Source organism: Tiliqua scincoides, chromosome 8 (assembly GCF_035046505.1).
Source record: "Tiliqua scincoides isolate rTilSci1 chromosome 8, rTilSci1.hap2, whole genome shotgun sequence".
Taxonomy (NCBI): Eukaryota; Metazoa; Chordata; class Lepidosauria; order Squamata; family Scincidae; genus Tiliqua; species Tiliqua scincoides.
Window position 1 is genome coordinate 38,972,550 of NC_089828.1, and position 20,756 is coordinate 38,993,305.

The 20,756-nt window shown below is 43.7% G+C and overlaps 1 protein-coding gene across 1 annotated transcript in view; it reads right to left on the reverse strand.

Annotated features, from left to right (window-relative positions):
• Positions 1 to 20,756, reverse strand: part of TINCR (TINCR ubiquitin domain containing) — a 49,072-nt gene that overhangs the window by 9,066 nt on the left and 19,250 nt on the right. Inside the window, exon 2 of the mRNA XM_066636700.1 lies at positions 890 to 1,172. Within this exon, the coding sequence (XP_066492797.1) occupies positions 890 to 1,149 (260 nt within the window). The 5' untranslated portion in view covers positions 1,150 to 1,172. The remainder of the gene's footprint in view (positions 1 to 889; positions 1,173 to 20,756) is intronic.

Below are 20,756 nucleotides of genomic sequence, written 5' to 3' on the forward strand. Positions count from 1 at the left end.
TTTAAAAAAGGGCCATAGCAGTCTAGCCATAGCTCAGGAATTCTGACTTTTGTGAACATGGAAAGGAAAGCAAAATTGTGCACCATGCACTCTGAGTTGGTGTGAATTAATTCATAAACAATTTACTTTGCTCTTCCACCATCAGAACCATCTTACACTGCTGCCTAGCAGTAACATCATGAACATGTGTTCATGAAAAAGTGGTTCTTTTTGCAGGTATTTGAGTCTGGCTCTTATTGATACCTATACTGTCCCATCCCAAAAGGCCTGAAGTAGATAGCCAATGCACAAACATCCTAGTGGAATACAAAAACATTTCAATCAAAGTCACTAACATTTCCTAAGCTCAACATCAACCACCACTGCAATCTGTTTTGGTGCTCCACCACCATTTTGTTTTCCTATGTCTGTTTTCTAAGGCTCATATTATGATGTGCACCTCCAGGACATTTTCAGAAATAGGAGCCCTCTATTATTTTTTTTTAAGGTGGCAACAGTCAGTGGAGGCTACTATTTTTATTTCTCAAATGCCCAAGAGCATCAAGGGCATTGCGGGGAAAATAAAATTACCACTAATAACAAAGGAATGGGGGCATTCTCAAAACTGGAGTCAGCCCTGGTATTTATCCAGGTTTTCTTACTCCAGCAAATAATCATGATTCTAAATAATTTCTTTAAGTATTCTAAAACATGCTTCAGCTTGGAACTTGCCACATCTGTGAACAGGAGCTCCACAACTATGTAGGGAAAAAAAGCCACAAAGAAAGGCTTCTGCTATGGTTTGTTTAGCCCTGAACCAACAACCACCATCCCCCAGTTAGACTTCAACAATTCTAACTTGTCTAACAAATGCACCTCAGCTTTTCCCATACCACTGAAGACACTGTACCTTTTGTCACTGATGAGCAAGACAACAGATCCATTCTGAATTTTGGCCTCCTTCACCGTCTCATGTTCCTCAAGTTGTCGAGCATTGTAATGAAATGACTTTTTCCAAGAGGTGATCCCCTCCCTCACCAGATGAGCCCGCAGGTCCATCATGTTATCAGTGGGTCGCACTGTTAAGGGGAGCAGCACATCATCCTCAGCAAGATGGACTTTGATGTGGTACTTCTTCCATCGAGAGAGGCTTCTCCGTAGGGTCTCCATCCCATCTGACTTCCAAGCAGTGGCTGAAACAACAGCAAACAAGAGCATGAAGCTTGGCAGAGAGAAGAACCTCCCAGCAAGGTTTCAGAAGGAATCACCACCCAGTGGGGCTGGTCAAACCGGTTCCAACTAGGTGTTGAGCAATGTGCTCAACACCAGCAGTGTGCTCCAGGGAAGAGCTCACCTTGTCTCTGAGAATCACAGGATGACTTTCCTGATGATAACCAAAGGAAGAATCTTTGCATAACTAAAACCCCAGGATTTTAGATACCTATGGATGTGGGTGTGCACTAGGGTTTGCGTCACCCGGTGAGGGACTTCCATGCAGTGGGCGGGGCAACACCCCAGTTGGCGGGCGTGGAGATGAACCATCACCCCACCCCCCACTTGTTTTTTGTCTGTAGCTTTTGATTGAACAAAGATAGGACACATTCTGCATAAAAATACATTCCTAAATGGTAGGAATTGATGATATTATTCCTAAAATTACGCATATAACATGATGGTATTATTCCTCCAAACTGTGATTTTATTATTTTGGTCACTAGTGGTGTCACACACACACACATCCTCCAGGGTGTTAACTTACTAACACCTTGTTGCAACAGTTCTCAAACTTTTAGGCCTGGGACCCACTTTTTAGAATGATAATCTGCCCATGGTTGGCAACCTTCAGTCTCAAAAGACTGTATAAGCCTACAGCACCAGGTATTCCCAGGCGGTCTCGGATTCCCAGGCGGTCACCAGGCCTGACCCTGCTTAGCTTCCAGGTCATCACTGACCTGGTGGAAATGACATCATCAGGCAAATTAAAATAAGTATAAATAGTTAATGTAAAACAAATAATTAAATAAGCAGAAGCCAGCCCTGTTCCACCAAGTGATTTTCCTCTGTAGCCTGCCTGCAATACCCTCCCCCTCCAAAATCAGTAGGGTTTTCAGCCTCACCCAGTGCCCAGTTCAGTTTAAGAACAATTTCACTCTGGTTTTTGCACTGCATTCTACTTGAAATTCCACATCTAACGGTATATAATATGATGGGGTAACTCCTAACCACCGCGATTTTAGCATGTCACCACTCCAGTGCGCGTCACCCCCCTGTGCACCCGGTGCAGCCCGCAACCCCCTAGCAACACCTGTGGGCCCCCCAAACTGTTGCACCAGCAGGAAAGGGTGCCTGCTGGGATGGGGACTGCTTCAGATGCCAGGGGAACACCTACTGAGTGGGGCAAGAGGGCAGGTCTGCAATAGTTGGCTCCAGATGGCAGTTGAAATGGGAAAGGGGCTCCAGATGGCAGTTGAAATGGGAGCCCAGGTCTACCTGGCAGGTAGATCTGGGCTCCAAGTCCAGACAGGAGTCCAGGCAGAGAAGCATTGTCCATTACGTTGAATAGGCAGCGTAGGCAGAACTCTTGCACAGGGACAGCTTCCTGGGGCACACCCAGCCCCTGGCCCTGATTGCAGCTGCTGCTGCCTCTGCTCATGCAAGCCATCCCCAGCAGTCCAGGAAGAGTGATGTGGCTCAACACTGCACTGCCACTGCAGTGCTCGCCCCCTAAAGTCCACTCCCTTGCCTTGAGTGTGCCCAGCTCTCCCACCCCCTTCCTCGCACACCTCTCCCTTGTGCAGCCCCTCTGAACTCTTCTCACCCTCCAAATACCCTGGGAGGAGGACTGAGCCCTGCTGCTGCTGAGCACCTGCCCACCCAGCTTTCCAGGTATTTTGGAAAAAGTGGACCCGCCTGGAAAAGGTGACTCCAGAGGGAATGCTGTCTGTCTAGCAAACCTTGGCCAGAGGCTGAAGTTCAAGGGGAGCCCAGCTCTACCCGCCTGGTTGACCTGGGCTCTGGAGTTAAAGTTTGTCCCCACAAACAAAGACTGCCCCTGCCCAGCAGCAGCTTCATGCGTCAGTAGACAGCAGTTTTATATACTCATCTGGAGCATCCATAGCTCATTGTGCTTTGCATAGCCCACATTTAATCCCTCACTTCTCCAGAAAGCTACCAAATAGAGCATGCAGGCAACAGTCTTCCCCTACTGCTTCCTCTCTAGCAACCAGTACTTAGAGTACTCTACAGTAACCAGTATATTACCTCTGAATATGGGGCTTCATTTAGCTATCATGGGAAATAGCTTTTGATAGAGTTGTCCTCTTTTATAAATTTAAAAATCTCCTGACAGGATCATAAGAAGAGCCCTGTTTCAGATGCAAAACATGTCTGGTGTACGCAAAGCATGCTGAACTGCTTAGCCATAATCTTCTCCGTTGGCAGAGGCAGACTAGCTCTGAATGCAGATGTCCGCAGCAGGGCTGGATCAGAGCAAGGGTCCATCTGGTCCAGCAGCAGCCAGCCAGATGCCTTTAAGTTGGGCATGGATTGAGTGCTAAAGGGTTGAGGCAATGAGGCAATGAGGGTCTACCCACCACCTTTCAATTAAAATCATCTCATTAGGATGCTTACCAGTTGATTGCTGGGAGGCAGTGGCAAGCAACAGATCCACTGCAGTATTATTTTTAATACTTTTATTTTTATTATTTTTAATTTTTAATAATAATAATTATTATTATTTTACAATTCCTGTATGTGGTTGGGGAAGTAGGAGGGGCAGTAGTGTAGCTGAGAGGGGTCATAGGCCCCATAGGCATTTTTGGGGAAAACCAGAAGTGACATTTTAAGGTCTCACAACATCTTCTGAGGCCCAGGGAGATCCAAGACGAAAAACTGGAAGTGAAATTCTAACACCTCAGCACATAACTGGAGCACAGTTTTTTGAGGAGGAGTGGGGTTGGTCCAGATCAGAGGTGGCCCTGGAAGGTGTGCCGCAGGCAGCCCACCTTTCAGCTATGCCTCTGGAAAGGACAAAATCCCCAGGGCTTAGGCTTCCAGGGTGGCAGGGTTATGACAAAACAAATTATACAATGCAAAAGGGAACTTCAGGCAACTTAGCCCAGACCTAATGCTAGCTGTCAGGCACCCTGCCTTTGAAGGTTGGAGCTTTCAGTAATTGTTAGATAGCATGAGGTTGTGGCTCCCTGTGGCCTGTTCCCTACTGGTTCCAAGTAAGTTTCCCCATCTGGTCCTGAGATGGTCCCCATCTGTGCCATAGGTAGCCTATATACCTCAAGGGTATTTGTCCTTACACGACCAACAACTGGAGCCAACTGTGCTTTGGGTACTTCACAAGCATGGCAAAATTGAGACATCCACACCACTTGTCCCCAGCAGAGAGATATTTCTTCTGTACCAATTGTACCATTATTGGAATCTGGGTCCAATAATGATTTAGGGCTTGGTTGTGAATCTACACACACACCTCACCCATAAGAATGTTGTTAGATAGGGTGGTTCATAAAATTCACCTTAAGCTCCAGGCATGAGGCCAAGGTGACACCAAGTAGTAGCAGAGTTTGGGGGTGGGGAGAAACAGTAAGAACTGCAGGTGCCACAATGTGCCATGTAACCAACCCCTCCCACTTTCTCTTGGAACCATTCTGGGCAGCAACTCAACGCAACAGGAGCAGTAGAAGCTGTCTGGCTCGGCCGCTGTTGTCACTGCCTGAAATGGCTATGCAGGCAAGTGAGAGGGGTCACTTTCTTGGTGTATTTTGGCACCTACATTACATTTTGCCACCCTCTAGCTAAGCTATTGACACCAAGCACCTGCTCTGGTGCTGCCTGCTCTGCTCTTCTGCTCATTTTTAGAGTCATGTACCATTAGATAGAGAGGGCTGGAAAAACACAAATCTCCAAATCCAGCCGATGAGTTCTGACTCTCTTACATGTCATGTAGTAGCCTTTCCTGGTTTTTCCCATGTGCATGCAGAAAAACCTTTCCTGCAGACCCATTGCAGAGTAGGAAGTCCCATTTCACCTCTGAAGCCTCCTTGTCCTCCACCCCCCCACTGGATACAGAACTGGTTATTAGATAGGATAACATAACTTTGGTTATAACCCTTAAAATAGCCCCTCAAGGGCATGCAAGGGAGATAACATAGATCGCCGGCAAGATGGCAACCGAGCTTGCTGTATGTTCTGATTGCTCTCTGGCTTTTAGCTCCTTTTTATCTTATTTTTTTTATGGTTGTCTACAGCTATAAGCAGTTTCTTGATACTGTTGTCTTATTTGAAGAACATTCACCAACTGTAAGTTTTTTTCTCCCCCTTATCTTGTGGGAGTGAGCTTTATGACTAATTGTGCTTGATTTTGGCCAGCAGCCATCCCAATGGGGAAGAGACGCTGCTCAAGGCATTCTTCTGAAGCTGGGCTGCTATTTTCTAAACAGTCTAAGCAGCTCGGGCTGGGGGATTTACCTTCTTGGACTGATATTGGGGCTAAAATCCCCCCCTTACTGCATCTGAATCTATGCATAGTTTTCCTAAACAATCTTCCTGTACCCTTAAGAATCCAATGCCTGCTATTACACTGGATGCCTCGGAACAACTACAGCAGTCCCTCCTGCAGTCTGAGTATGCTGGGTCTAACGAGCCCTCTTTTCTGTCCAAAGGGGGAATGCCTGGTGTTAACCGACTTCCAGACGATTATTTCTCAACCCTTGCAACCTTTTGTTACAACATTGGAGATACTGTACTTTTTATTAGCAAACAACTAAATTTGGTTCTCCAAATGCCTAGGGTGGCTCAATATGATAAGGCCTCTTCACTACTTCCTGAGTTGGTTCAGGTGTGCCCAGATTCAACAGAGCCCCCCAAGGGATCATGTTTTTTTTCTCCCTGATTAGATTACTTTAGAAAATTTTCCCTCTTCTTATAAGGCCTATAAGTGGACAGCAAATCTCAAATTCACTCTTCTCTATCCAAACTTTTAGCCCTGGACTGGTCGGATATCGATTTAATTTCTGTGGAATATTTGCCTTTTTTTCGGCTTGCCTATAGGACTTTGTTAAACTTTGCCTCTAGTCGTATTCCCAAACTTTGCCATGAAAGGAAACATTCCTTGTGTGCTAAGGGAATACGGACCAGGAGGGTATTCCAAATGCCTGAGGTTAAGCCTTTGTTTCCCAGAAGCTTGTATACGTATCCAATCAAGACGCCGTTCTCTTCCGGTGCCGAGGCTCCCGGTCCTTTGTTGGTGCCGATAACCCCCCCTTGCCAGCCTTGATTTCTGAGACTCCATGCAAACTTGCCGCGGATTCTTTGTCTTCCCTCTCTAATTGCGATGCAGTGATGGCTCCGCTGGAAAGCAGCATCACTAATCTCAAAACATGGTTTCCACCTGAAAATCGCTGCAGTTCTGGTCTCCACCACCTTGATACTACAGTGGCAGTGCCCTTCAGTGCAAAAGTAGATGCAGTTGCGTCCAGTCAAGTTTTATCAAAGGCTCAAGTGGCTCCCCCTTCAATTTCTGGAGCAGATCTTATCTCCTAGGTGAGCCTTGCCTTTAGACCTGGCCTCCTGCGCGACGGGACGACCTGTGACCAGGAGACCTGCCTGGAGTTTCCCTCTGCCTCTTTTCCTTCAAATTCCGTACTCTCTCCAGTTTGTATTATTGACAAAGGTCCTTGGGGGGGGGGGAGTTTTACTTTGGTGGATGCTAATGCTCAAACTGAGCCTCCACTAAATTTTGATTATATTTCCTCTAAGCAAACCCCTTCCACGATTAACCAACCTTGTTCAGTGGTATCTCCTGATCCTGTAATGGACCTGGTACATCTTACTCAGGCATCTCAAGAAACTGGAAGTGGACCGGAAGAGATTCCAGACCCTAATGGTTGACTGATTAAGCCTAGATCTTCCCTTGCGTTCGCCCATATGGATTTGCTTTTGTTCTGGAATATTGCGGGTTTGGGGAACATATCGCTGGATCCTGATTTTGTTAACTTTTTGGAAAAGTTTAATATCATTCTTTTGCAGGAAACCTGGTCCCCGACTATCCCGTATTTCCCAGGTTTTATTACTTGCCATGTTCCTGCTTTTAAATCTCACCAGATGGGTCGTCATCACTCTGGTGTTTTACTCATTCTTCCCTGAGTTCTGTTATGACTCCCTTCCCTTGTAAGTCATCATATAGTCAATCGTTCATTTTTAATGGTACTGAGTTAACTATGTTCCTTGTCAATGTATATATTCCTCCTAGTGGGCCTTTGGCCTCTGCTATTTGGTCTGATTTGATGACTCTGTTAGACCCAGTGTTGGTTTCCCACCCAGCAATTCCCTTTATCTTAATGGCTGATTTTAACTCCAGAATTGGCCCTAGCAATGAGACTTTGGCTAAATTTCGGAATTGGGATTCCGAAGATATACCCCCCCCCCCGGCCTGGCTTTGCTCTGATAGATGGTCCCAAGACAAATTTTTTAATGAAAATGCCCACTTTTTAGCTTCTCTTTGCTCATCTTATGACCTTCACATTATTAATGGGTCCATTATTTCGACTGGCATTTTTCCCCCTATTGGCTCTAGTGTGATTGATTATGTTTTGGTTTCTTCTGAATTATTATTTTCCTGTTATTCAGGAAATTCAGGAAATTATTCAGGAAATTCAGTTGATGCCTGTGTGGAAAGTGATCATTTCCCCTTGTCAATTAAGCTTAGGAATTTTTCCCCATGGATAGCCAGGGAATCTATTAAACAAGGAATCTATTAAACAAGGAATCTATTAAACAAGGAATCTATTAATCAGTCCTGTCTTTGGCCCAGATGGTCCCCTAGGATTAACTTAGTTGTCGAACAATGGTCCTCTAACCCGGATATAGCGTTTTTAAGGCTAATAATTAGCTATACCACTATCCTGTCGCTGGCTGACACATCATACCATTTGATTACCCACTCGTTGGCAGATCTTCTCAGGTCTGCAGCTGTCTCTAACAGCAAGGTTACCAACCCCTCATGGTTTGATGCCGAATGCTGGGCCGCTAAATGCTCTGTTCATCTTCTGTTTCTCTTATCCCAGTCCCATAACTCTATTGAGCTTTTGATTTTCGTGCCAGAAGGTATTGTTGACAACTTTTAGCCACTAAGAAACATGACTTTGCTTTACGTAATTGGGATCAGCTACTTTGGGCGATCTCATCCAACAACAGTAAACTTTTTTGGAAACTCTAATCTTAGAGCTCCCTTTCATTCTCCTATATTTATTTCTCCCTGTGATTGGTCATCTTATTACTCTAAGGTTTTTTCATCTCAATCGCCATCATTGGTATTGCGTGCTTTACCCCAAGAGCTCCCACAGTGGCTTCCTGTCACTAGTGAGGAAATTATTGAGCTTATCTCTTCACTGAAGGTGGGTAAGGCCCCTGGCCCAGATGGGATCGCCAATGATCTTTTAATTAACAACACCCACTGGTGGGCTGCCCCATTGGCAAATTTGTTCACCCTTATTAATATGTATGGGGTTATTCCAGACGACTGGCTCACTTCCATCTTAGTCCCTCTTTTTAAAAAAGGTGACCCCTCAGTCCCTGGTAATTATAGGCCTATCTGTCTATTTTCGGCTCTTGGGAAGTTATATGCTAAGTACCTCTTAGTCCACCTTGCCAACTGGGCCTCCTCTAAGAACCTGCCAGTGGGTGAACAAATTGGATTTTGGTCTGGTTCCACTACATTGGATCATGTCTTTATTCTCTCTTATTTAGCTGAGAAATATTCTATCCATTTTAAGGGAAATTTGTTTGTTGCCTTTATAGACTTAAGAGCTGCATTTGATTCAATCTGCAGAGACATTTTATTGGAGAAATTAGCTTCGTGGGATATCCCTCCCCGTTTACTTTTTCACTGGGAAGATTTCAATTACTAAAGGGGTCAGACAAGGTTGTATTCCAGCCCCTTTTTTGTTTAATTTTTTAGCTGATCTTCGGGCTCTCTTATCAGTGGCTGAGAAATCTCAGAAATGCCCCTTTTTTGAACAAAATGCCTGTCCCTATTTTATTATACGCAGATGCTGCTGCCCTTCTCTCTGTTTCTACTTCAGGTCTTAGGCACTTTTTGGTTCTATTTCAAACTTACTGTCTGCAGAACAATTTATCTATCAATGAGGAAAAAACCAAAATATTAGTTTTTTCCAAGTCTTGGAGGCCACTGGGCAATCAATATTGCCTATTGATCAATCATTTAAATCTCTTGGCATTCATTAACATTACAAACTTAAGTGGTCCTTTCATAGAAAGTCTGTGACAGCCTCTTCTTTACACCTAATTGGGGCAATTACCAAATTTCACCATATAGCCGGGAACCAGTACTGCGCTTCATATCTTTAATACAATATTGGTTAGCCGCCTGCTTTATGGGGTTCCTATTTGGATCCATGCCATGTCTAATAAAGTTGATCAGTTGGCCGCCTCCTTTTACAGATGAATTCTTGGGGTTCCTAATTATATCAAATTGTCTACTTTGTCTTTTGAGTTGGGTACACATCCCCCTTCAATTTTGGCCTGGAAATTTACTTTTAAATTTTGGTTACGGCTTAGGTTTGGTTTGGTTTGGTTAAGTCTGATCCTGATTCCTTTCTTGCCCACTTTCTTAAAGACCCCTTCCAATCCTCTTGGTCTTTGTTCTGTACATCTAAATTAGCATCTATTGGTATTTCTCTAGTCTCTCTTTTTAACAGTGACTTCAACCAGGCGCTATCTCTTATTTATGAAAGACTTGGTGAGTCTGAATTTTTATGGTTATCGTCTGATCTGAATTGGGTATGTTCTCATATTTATTATGGTATTTTCCCTTCCTTTGCCAATCGGTATTCTTCATTCCCTTACAAATCCCCTCGAGAGGAGGGCTTTTATGTTAGCCCGGTTGAATATCTTCCCCTCTGCAGTGTTGAGCGGTCGCTACTCGCGGATACCCTTGACCAAAGGTGTTGTAACCATTGCGGCATTGAGCCTGATTCTGTTATTAATTTCTTCTGCATTTGTCCTGCGTTCAGCAAGCTCCGCAGCTCTATTCTAGACCATGTTCTTTCTAGCTATTCTGGCCCCTCCCATCTTCTTGCAGCATTTCTTCTACACCACTTTTCGCAAGAAACAACGTCACTTGTTGCCAAGTTTCTTGCAAAAGTTTTTATTTCTAAGGTAGCCCTGTCTGGTAAGGTTGAGTGTGCATTTTATATGTGGTTTGTTGTTTTTTGTGTTTTTATTAGTGGGTTCATTGCGACCGTGTATTTATTATGTATGATTCAAACATGAATTGCTCTTTATTAGCCATATAAAGGTTGACTTGACTATGCATGATGCCAATAAAGGTTGTTGGAATTCAAATTTGCTCTTTCTGTACCTATTGAGGTACATTAGCCTATTGAATTTCTGCATATGATTAAATATATGGTAGTCCTAACAGGCAGCCCCCAAGTTAAGCTCACAAACATGTCCTTAGCTTGAGGAGGCCCCCCCAAGGCAGTGGTTCTCACCCTTTTCAGCCTGGGATGCACTTCTGAGAATGACAATCCATCCATCCATCCATCCATCCATCCATCCATCCATCCATCCATCCATCCATCCTTTATTGGCATTAAAAACAGTTAATAACAGTAATAACAATAATAAGAGCCAACACAGTGGCTATGTTACCAAATAAAAAATCACAACAAGGAACTAATGAGGGGAGAAAGGAGGGAAACAAGGAAAAAATATAAGGCCAGGGGGGAATTTTAACTTGGAAACAGCGGAAAGACAATCTGCTACAGCATGAGTGATAGCCACAGAGCTATCATTTAAAAGGACAAGTAAAGGTTCAGTGGAGAAACCAGAGAAAGAAGACAGGAAAGGGTTCAGATATGTGTCTCGAAGAGCTTGGTGGGCTGGACAACGAAGTAGTATGTGAGCCACTGTGTCCGGTTCTAGAGAACAGAAAGGGCATAATCTGTAATCATGTGGGATCTTGGAGAATCTGCTAGAGTGAACAGCTGATGTTAAATCTCGTGAGCATAAACACTCTCCCTTAAATAAGTTAAGGGTTAATTACTAAAATAGTTAAAAGGGCGGCCGAGTGAGGGGAGAAGGCCAAAAAACTGAGGGGAACAGATAGGATTAAGATTGGAAAAGAATTGATTGGATTCAGATTCCCAAAGTTTGGATTTAATGATTGAATGGGCCCTATGGAGATTAATATTGGTGAGAAATTCAGGGGACAAATCCAAAGATAAAAACTTGAGATCAATAAGTTGGAACCACTTGAGTCCACTTGAGATATGAGTCCTTTAATAGGTCTTTTAAAAGGGACTCAGAGTGAGTGTTAAAAGTAAGCGAAGCCAAAATTTAAAAGGGACCACGAGATGGTGGAAGGAAGGTGGATCCCTAATTCAAGCATGAGGGTGGATAATCTAATTGAGTTGGGGACCCCAAGAATTCGTCTAAGGAAAGAGGCTGCGACTTTATCCAAATCAAGATTTGCGGCCTCTATCCAAATAGGGACACCATACCACAATTGGGAAAGGATTTTAGTTTTAAATATATGGAGAGCAGCGGGGACATACTGGTTGCTGCTAGAATAGTGAAAACGGGCAATCACGTTTAAGTGTAGTGATGTTAAAGAGATAACAGTGAGGGAGCCAGCTGTGCCGGAAGGTAATCCCCAGATATTTAAAAGTTTGGACTTGCTGAAAAGAAGATTACCTATCTTCCAGGGAGACGGGGCCCAGGATTTAGCGAAAACTAACATTTTAGTTTTCTCCGAATTAATTATTAAATCATCATCATCATAATAAATAATAATAAAACTTTATTTTTATCCCGCCCTTCTCCCAAAAAGGGACCCAGGGCGGCTAACAACATATAAAACAAATTAAAACATAATTTCACAGATAAAAACATATTAAAAAACACATTAGCAGAACCGATAAAAACAGTAGTCAGAAGAGTCAGAATAAAAGAGCATAAAACAGCAGTTCTTAGAGGAATCGGGCCTGTAAAAAAGCAACTAAAAGATATATAAAAGATGTTAAAAAGGCCAGAACGTCAGAAGGCTTGGTTAAACAACAAGGTCTTCAGGCCTCGCCGAAAGGACTCAAGAGAGGGAGCCATTCTCAAGTCAAGGGGAAGGGAGTTCCACAACGTTGGTGCCACTACTGAGAAGGCCCTATTTCTTGCCGCCGCCCCACGTACCTCCTTAGGCGGCGGCACTTGTAAAAAGGCCTTCTCTGATGACCTGAGAGGACGAGCCGGATTGTATGGGAGTAGGCGATCTCTAAGATAACCTGGCCCAGAGCAGTATAGGGCTTTAAAGGTCAAAACCAGCACCTTGAATTGGGCCCGGAAACGAATGGGCAGCCAATGTAGCCCCCGGAGAAGCGGGCTGACAGAGTCAAACCGCCTAGCTCCAGTGACCACACGGGCCGACGCATTCTGCACTAATTGCAGTTTCCGAACCGTCTTCAGGGGCAGCCCCACATAAAGCGCGTTACAATAATCTAACCTCGATGTCACCGTGGCATGGATCACCGTGGCCAGGTCTGCACGATCCAAGTACGGACACAGCTGGCGCACCAGCCGAAGCTGAGCAAAGGCCCCCCTAGCCACAGCCGCCACCTGGGAATCCAGGAGCAGCTGCGAGTCCAGGTGGACCCCCAAGCTGCGGACCTGCTCCTTCAGAGGGAGTGCAACCCCATTCAGAGCAAGCTGATAATCCAGCACCTGCATCGAGGATTTCTGAACCAGGAAAGCCTCTGTCTTATCCGGATTTAATTTCAGCTTGTTAGCTCCCATCCAGATCCTTACTGCTTCCAGGCAGCGCTCCAGGCCCTCAACCGCCACCCTGGAGTCTGGAGGAAAGGAGAGATAAAGCTGGGTGTCATCAGCATATTGATGACATCCCACTCCAAACCCCCAGATGACCTCTCCCAGCGGTTTCATGTAGATATTAAATAGCATGGGGGACAGAATTGAGCCCTGTGGCACCCCGCACCTCAATGGCCAGGGTGTCGAACAGGCATCCCCCAGCACCACCATCTGGGACCGACCTTCCAAGTAGGAGCGGAACCACCGCAAAACAGTGCCTCCAACTCCCAACTCGGCCAATCGGCCCAGAAATCATTAGCTAAACAATAATCTTGAAAGGAAGACAATGAGTGACGGAGGCCCAATCTTGTAACGGATAAGAAGACTGCATCATCTGCACAAAGAAGCATAGGAAGAAGGACACCATTGAGGCAGGGAGCAGAATTCTGGCCACTAGAGAGGTGAGGGGGTAAATCTGCCAAAAATAAATTAAAAAGGAGAGGGGTGAGTATACAGCCTTGGTGTATTCCTTTATCGATGGAAATTTTATTGGTGTGGTACCCCGGCCGTCAAGCTGAACCCTACAAAAATTAGATGAGTGAAGGTGGCGAATTAGAAAAAGTAGGTGGGGATCTATCCCAAAGCTGGCCAATTTTTTCCACAACATGGCCCTATTGATGGAATTAAACGCTCCACAGAGGTCTATAAAAGCCACGAAGAGTTTGGCACCATGGTGGACAGATGCTTACTTCTCGGCCACGTAAGAAAGCAGAAAGGCGTGATCTACAGTGGAAGCACCAGGACGAAAGCCAATTTGTTCTCTACCCAGAAGGGCTTTAGAGAGAGTCCAAGATGATAGTCTGGTAAGTGTTTAGAATAAGGCTTCCCAATAAAGGAAAGAAGGCTGTTTGGTAGATAATTTCCCAGGTGGGAAGGGTCAACCTTCTTAAAAATAGAGACGAGAGTTGAAGAAAGCCAGGAAACGGGAAAAAGACCAGATTGAGTAATTAAGGTGAAAAGGTTAGATGGGGTTCCAACCACCAGGAATGGTTGCTGGTTAAAATTTCACATGGAATGTTATCGGGGCCGGGAGCTTTCCTGGGTTTCAAGTTACTACCATAGATACTCACCTATAAGGCGAAAAATTTCTTCCCAGAAAAGCAGCCTGAATCATTGCCCCGCCTTATCTCTGGGGCAGGCAAGCAGCGAGGGGGGGGGAGGCGAGTGAGCCAGCCAATCACTATTGTGGGAGGGAGGGAGGAAGGGAGCAAGTGATCTTCTGCTGAGAAGAAGCTATGCAGGCTGGGGTGCTGCTGAGCATTCACATAAATAAATATATACAATTATATTACATATAATACATATAATATTATTACATATATTACATATAATAATATATACAATTACATAGTACACTAGATAAAAATAGTGTATGTATGTATGTATGTATGTATGTATGTATGTATGTATGTATGTATGTATACTATGTATATATACTGTGTTTTTAATAAATTAGTGACTGTACATTTCTTAGGTAACAATTACTGGGAGGTTATTTTTCAGGATCTGGCCTCGAGTAAAATCAGACAAAATTATAGTCAGACACCTCCCTAAGTTAAACCCCTGACTTATCCAAGGGACATAGCAAATTCCATGATTTTTGGCTCAAAACCTGCCCTCGTCTTATCTGTGAGATCATCTTATAGGCGAGTGTCTGCGGTCATTAGCCCCACCACCTCGTCTGGGGTCACGGGAGGCCATTCCGGGAAATTTGATGGAATAAGGATAGGGGGATCACAAGAGTCAGTAGCAGAGAAAATTTCTGGAAAATGGGCTACCCAAATTGGCGGAGAGATAGGGGAGGGAACATTGCTAAAGGAAGGCGAGTTGGAATGGGTAACTAGAAACCAAAAGGATTTATGGTCATTGGATAAAATTGCCTCATAAAGACGTAGCCATTTGTGCTGGGCAAAATAGTGTTTTTTTTCCTCCAAAAGGGTCTAGCAACATTTCCTCAAGTAAAAGTAGGATCTTAAAGAGTCAAGAGTAGGGTTACAATGTACTAAAAGGAAAGAATGCCTGACTTGAGCCTTGGCTAACCAGCACTCCAAATCAAACCAAGTAGGGACACGGTTATCAGAGTGAGGGGTAAGAGAAGCTCTGAGAAATTGGATTAGTGATTCGGAGAGGGAGTCATAGGTTAGAACACCAGTAGAAGGAAAGTCAGTCTCTGCCAACATACGACTTAAATTAATGGACTCATCCAATATGGTCCAATGATAATAGGCGTCCTCTGTCCTAAGGGACCATTTAATGCGGGGCGGAGGCTGTAATGAAGATTTCTTAGGCGAAGACATGAAAAGGGGAGGAGCTAGGGATAGTTGAATGGGCAAATGGAGAAGACAGATTCGAATAACTGGGTACCCCCCCCCCCCACGGCCTATCACAACAACATGACAGCTAAAAAAGCTTTAAACTGTTAGTAACCAGTTCAGTAAAAGGCTATAAAAAGAACTGCAATCAAGAGGTTGGAAGGAGGGAAAGATTAAGATTATTTAAGTTGGCTGGTAGCCACCCAGAAGGGAAAAGAGCGAACCCGGATTTAAAGAAACCCTTGCTGGAGTATTTTTTTTCTTTTTTGTAATAAGGGTGACTGGAAGAAAAGGATGATAAGATGATTAAAGATCACCTGGCTGAAATGGTATGCATGGAAAAGAAATAAATAACTTTTAACTGCTTTTAACTGCTGCTTTCACTTTCCTAGCAAGAAGGCTCTATTCAGGCTTGGTCATTTAAAGGCATATTAACTTAATTTGACAGTGTTATTGACCTGGATTACTTATCCACCCCTTTTGGATATTAAAAATTAAGGATTACCTCGGAGAAGATGGGATGCAAGATAATAAGATTTGGATGACTCTTTAATTGTTTGACTGATTTGACATGTTTATTGACTGGAAGTGGAATATTTTCTTATCCCTTTTGGATATAAAAATTGGAAAGTAGCCTTACAAGAAGGTGAAACAAGATAATGAGAGTTGGTTGATTTTTTTTAATTGTTGGACAATTTTATCTCTATTTTTACAGCCAGAAGCATATTGGCTTGTTTTGATATTGATAAGAATGGCATTACAAAATTTAAAGGATGTTAGTAAAAGCCAGTCCTTATTAATGGATTTGTTGTGGGATTTCAGAAGTGAAATGAAGCAACAGGTCAGAAAATTATCTGAAGCAAATAAACTCCTCCCTGAGCATTACAAATAGCAGATTACAAATAACAGACAAGAAAAAAGAATGGATCAAATGTCGGATGAAACTAAAGAAGTGGAGATTTTTTAAATGAGACAGGAGATGGAAAAAAGCAACCATTATTATCAGAATTAAGAATTTTAACAAGAACAAACGGAACTTTCAGAGAGCACGTCGTTTCAAGAAGAGGAAGAATTTTTGGATTAAATCCAAAAAGAACAGAATGAAGAAAAATAAAGAAGAAAAGAGACAGATTAAGAAATTTAAGAGTTAAGAAGAAAAAGAAGTGGAAGGAGCAGTGGGAAGAGCAAGAAGGAAAACACCACAAGACAGAAAACAAAGAAAGTACTAAGACAGAACGTGAAAATGGCTGAACAACAAGTAGAATTTTTTATTTTTATTTTTTGGTAGGTATTAATGGCCCAAACTCTCTTTAGAAGTGAAGAGTATCCCATTAATTATATCAAATCAAAGCAGATGTAAATGAAAACAAACTTGGAACATAAATATTGCGATAATTAGAGTGCTATTAAGATAACTAAAAGGGTTATTTTTTAAAAGAGAAATTATATAAAATGTTTTATAGATGGTATTTAATTCCAGAGAAAATAGTAAAAATGTATCCTGGATCATCAAACAAATGTTGGATAAGTAAAGAATTGAGGGAACCTTTTATTATATGTGGTGGATATGCGAAAAAGCAAAGAAATATTGGAAAATGATATATAAACTGTTACATATTGAATTATGTATTACCATTCAAACTGGAAACATTCCTCTTAAATGTGACATCAGAAATTAAGAATCAGATAAGAAATATTTTATTTTAAATATTAGTTTAGTGGCAAGAATAGTGTATAAGTAAAATTTGAAGCCTTTTTATGATTTGGATAGATAATTTTAGATAAAAAATATTGATGGTTTAGTTAATTATTAATCAGTAGCTTAAAAATATGATAATTTTTGTATTGATGAATAATTTTGTTTTTAGACATTAATTTTTTTTTTTTACTAATGTATGTTGTAATCGATGGCCAATACCCTCATGTATAACCTGTGTAGTCCCAGCCCTAAGTCTAACCTATTTTCCTTACCTGTATCTCTAATAAATAAATAAATAAACTTTGTTGCAAAAAAATAACAACAAAAAACAAAGGTTCAGCCATGGTGAAAGACCATGGCAGAACTGTAGTTCTCTGAAGATTGAACTAGAGATATAAGCAAGGAGTGTGGGCTATGAAATCACTCAGCTGCCAGGACAACCACCATTCCCATTATCAGAAACGAACCCTATTTTACAAATTACCCTGAAGATTCGAAATACTCCTCTGCCACACACTGACTTTACTTTCATTCAATTTCACTTACAACCCCAAATATCAACAAACTGGAAGGGATGTAAGAGGTAATCTAGTCCAACCCCCTAGCTGTAGCTTCTTAGATATATGCTCAGTGCTTACTTTCAACCCATTTGACATACAACCCTGAAGATCACCAAAATGCTCTCAGTCACACACTTTGACTTAACTTTCAGCCCATTTCACATACATCCCTGAAGATCACCAAAATCATGGAATGACCTAAAACGTCATTTAGGCCAACCCCCTTTCTTTTCTGCTCAGTGCCAAGATGGCCAAGTAGGAGAGATGTATCACACCTGTTTTACTTTTAATAGTGTGCATCAAAGCGGGGGGGGGGGAAGTAAAGCATCCCCCTCACAGTTGAAGAAGGAAGATAGGGGTGCCTACTCTTCTCCTCCCAGTTGCTAAAAGAAGCCAAACAGTGGGGTAGCTACATTGGAAGGGAGCACTCGCTTGTGGCTGGGAGAGGTGGCGAGGCGCAAAGACTGAGGGGTCTCCATGATAGCCTAGCTGGCAAGATACAAGCACATAGGGACAAGGGCTCCCCTTCGCAGCAGTAGCAGCAGGGTCAGCTTTGCAGAGGGCGGTGGGGGGGGGGCTGCAAGGACCATGACCACCACCAGCAGCAGCAACAGGCAAGGGGCACACCTGGTGATGGACCAGGGACCAACCGGGTGCCCCTTCAGGCTCCCTCGCTTGCAGGGAGATGTGCATCCATGGAGCCCTTAGGAGGGCAGCAGTGGCAGCAACCGCACTCAAGGCAACCCAAGCAAGAGGGAGTGTGGAGAAGCACCCTGATGTGGAGCCCGTTGGTGGCGGTGGAGGCTGAGTGCAGACATCTCTCCTGGCACACGCTCAGCCAGGAGAGGCTCAGCCAGGAGAAGTGTGGGCACTACAGCATCTGCCAGCACCACAGGGCGTCTCAGGGTGCATAGGATTTTCTATGCAGAAATCCTATTGGCTAATGGGTTCTAAGCTGTCTGTGACAGATCAGGGGAGAGATCTTGGGGTGGTGGTGGACAGTTCAATGAAAGTGTTGACTCAATGTGCGGCAGCAGTAAAGAAGGCCAATTCTATGCTTGGGATCATTAGAAAATTGATCTATTGAGAACAATAGAGTATTGAGGGTATTGAGAACAAAACAGCTAATATTATAATGCCGTTGTACAAATCGATGGTAAGGCCACACCTGGAGTATTGTGTCCAGTTCTGGTTGCCACATCTCAAAAAGGACATAGTGGAAATGGAAAAGGTGCAAAAGAGAGTGACTAAGATGATTACTGGGCTGGGGCACCTTCCTTATGAGGAAAGGCCTCTTGTTTGGGCCTCTTCAGCCTAGAAAAGAGACACCTGAGGGGGGACATGATTGAGACATACAAAATTATGCATGGGAAGGATAAAGTGGATAGCGAGATGCTCTTTACACTCCCACATAACAACAGAACCAGGGGACATCCACTAAAATTGAGTGTTGGGAGGGTTAGGACAGACAAAAGAAAATATTTATTTACTCAGCGTGTGGTTGGTCTGTGGAACTCCTTGCTGCAGGATGTCGTGATGGTATCTGGCCTAGATGCCTTAAAAAATTGGATTTGGACAAGTTTCTGGAGGAAAAATCCATTATGGGTTACAAGCCATGATGTGTATGTGCAACCTCCTGATTTTAGAAATGGGCTATGTCGGAATGCCAGTTGCAAGGGGGGGGCACCAGGATGCAGGTCTCTTGTTATCAGGTGTGCTCCCTGGGGCATTTGGTGGGCCGCTGTGAGATACAGGAAGCTGGACTAGATGGGCCTATGGCCTGATCCAGTAGGGCTGTTCTTATGTGACTGTCCTGATGGTTTCTCAGGTTAACTGGCGGTACAGGAGAGGAAGGAGCATTTGGGCTGCTGTATTATTTAAAACCATTGTTATTTTCATGGCCTGGGATACCTTGTGATTCTTCTGAAGTGAAGAGGATCCTCAGTGAAAAGATCAGTGAGGAGATCAATCTTCACTGTGAGACACCTGGCCCTAGGGGTTGCCCCTAGGGATGGCCTAGGCAAGGTGATGTGGCAGTATATCAGCAGTAGATTGTAGAGAAGGTGGTGGTGGAGGAGCCTCATTAGGCTTCCTCATGAGGAAGCTGCTTGAACCATTCACTAAAGAGGCTATGCCATGTCTCCAAAACTAGATGTGATAGGGCAAAATGGATGTCATTTTTTGAATCAGCATCCCAAATATACCCAGGAATTGGTGTACTGTTTAAGGAAGCAAAATGTGTGTTGACCTGTGTAATCTTTACTGTGCCACAGAGTTTATTCAATTGCAGAAGTATGGGGCTTCTGGTTTGATTTACAACTATCCCATGAATGAAGGAGCTCCTTCATTTATACAGTCCCTGTTTAAACGCTGCAATCCTGCACACTCGCATTAGAAGAAACTGCACAAGGAGTGTGCTGTGAGGGGATTTTCTCACTCACTCACTCACACACACACCCCAGAGGTGGCTGCAGCAGACCTGAGGTGGCATCAAGTGCCATTGCTGGTCATGCTGTCTCCGACTAACCCACACAAACTGGCTTTCCTTTGAAAAGCCTTGATAAGTGTGATCTGGAATATGCCCCTTTTTCTCCCCCTGCCCCCATTCTCAGGCTGCAAAAATGAGGTGCCATTTCTGGCAGTTTTTCAGGGGGAACTGCACAGTTTATCAGGCCACAGCCCACCGGTAGGGGTCATTTTTTTCTCCAGAACCCCCTTCAGAATGACACTTTCTCATGATGCAGTCATTTATATAGCTTGCTGGAGGGAAATAATGGCAGTTGGTCTTACCATATTTTGCTTGCCATCCCAATTTGGCTCAGAATTCTTCTCTGAGAATTTATTGGTTCAGCAGGACAAAAGGGAAATTCAATAGGTTTGGTTTAGGCCTTGCATAAACAAAAAATACAGTCACAAAACCTGGGGCTTTCCATTATGCAAGGGGAAGTTATCACTCAGTCAGTGTGTGTAGGGTGGCATCTGTTGCTTCCCTGCATCCTCTTTGAACGGAGAGAGAAGGGAGCATTCCAGGTGCACTTAACATTCCAAGAGGCTGCCACAGGCATAGCTTGAAGCTTGAGCTGGCCCTGCACAGCCCATTTCGCAGAATACTCCGCAAATGAAGGCAAAGTCAATGTGGAAAGTGTTCCCTGAAGCAATCAGGAGTCTTCTGAAGTAGACTATACTTGAACACAGAAGTTTGATATTGCTCTCATAGTGTGCATTTTCGATTTCCTTCTTCTTGCTATAGAATGTGTTGCACATTCAGTGTAAGACTGGAAGAACAAACCTGAAGCTGGTGTGATTGCATCCCTC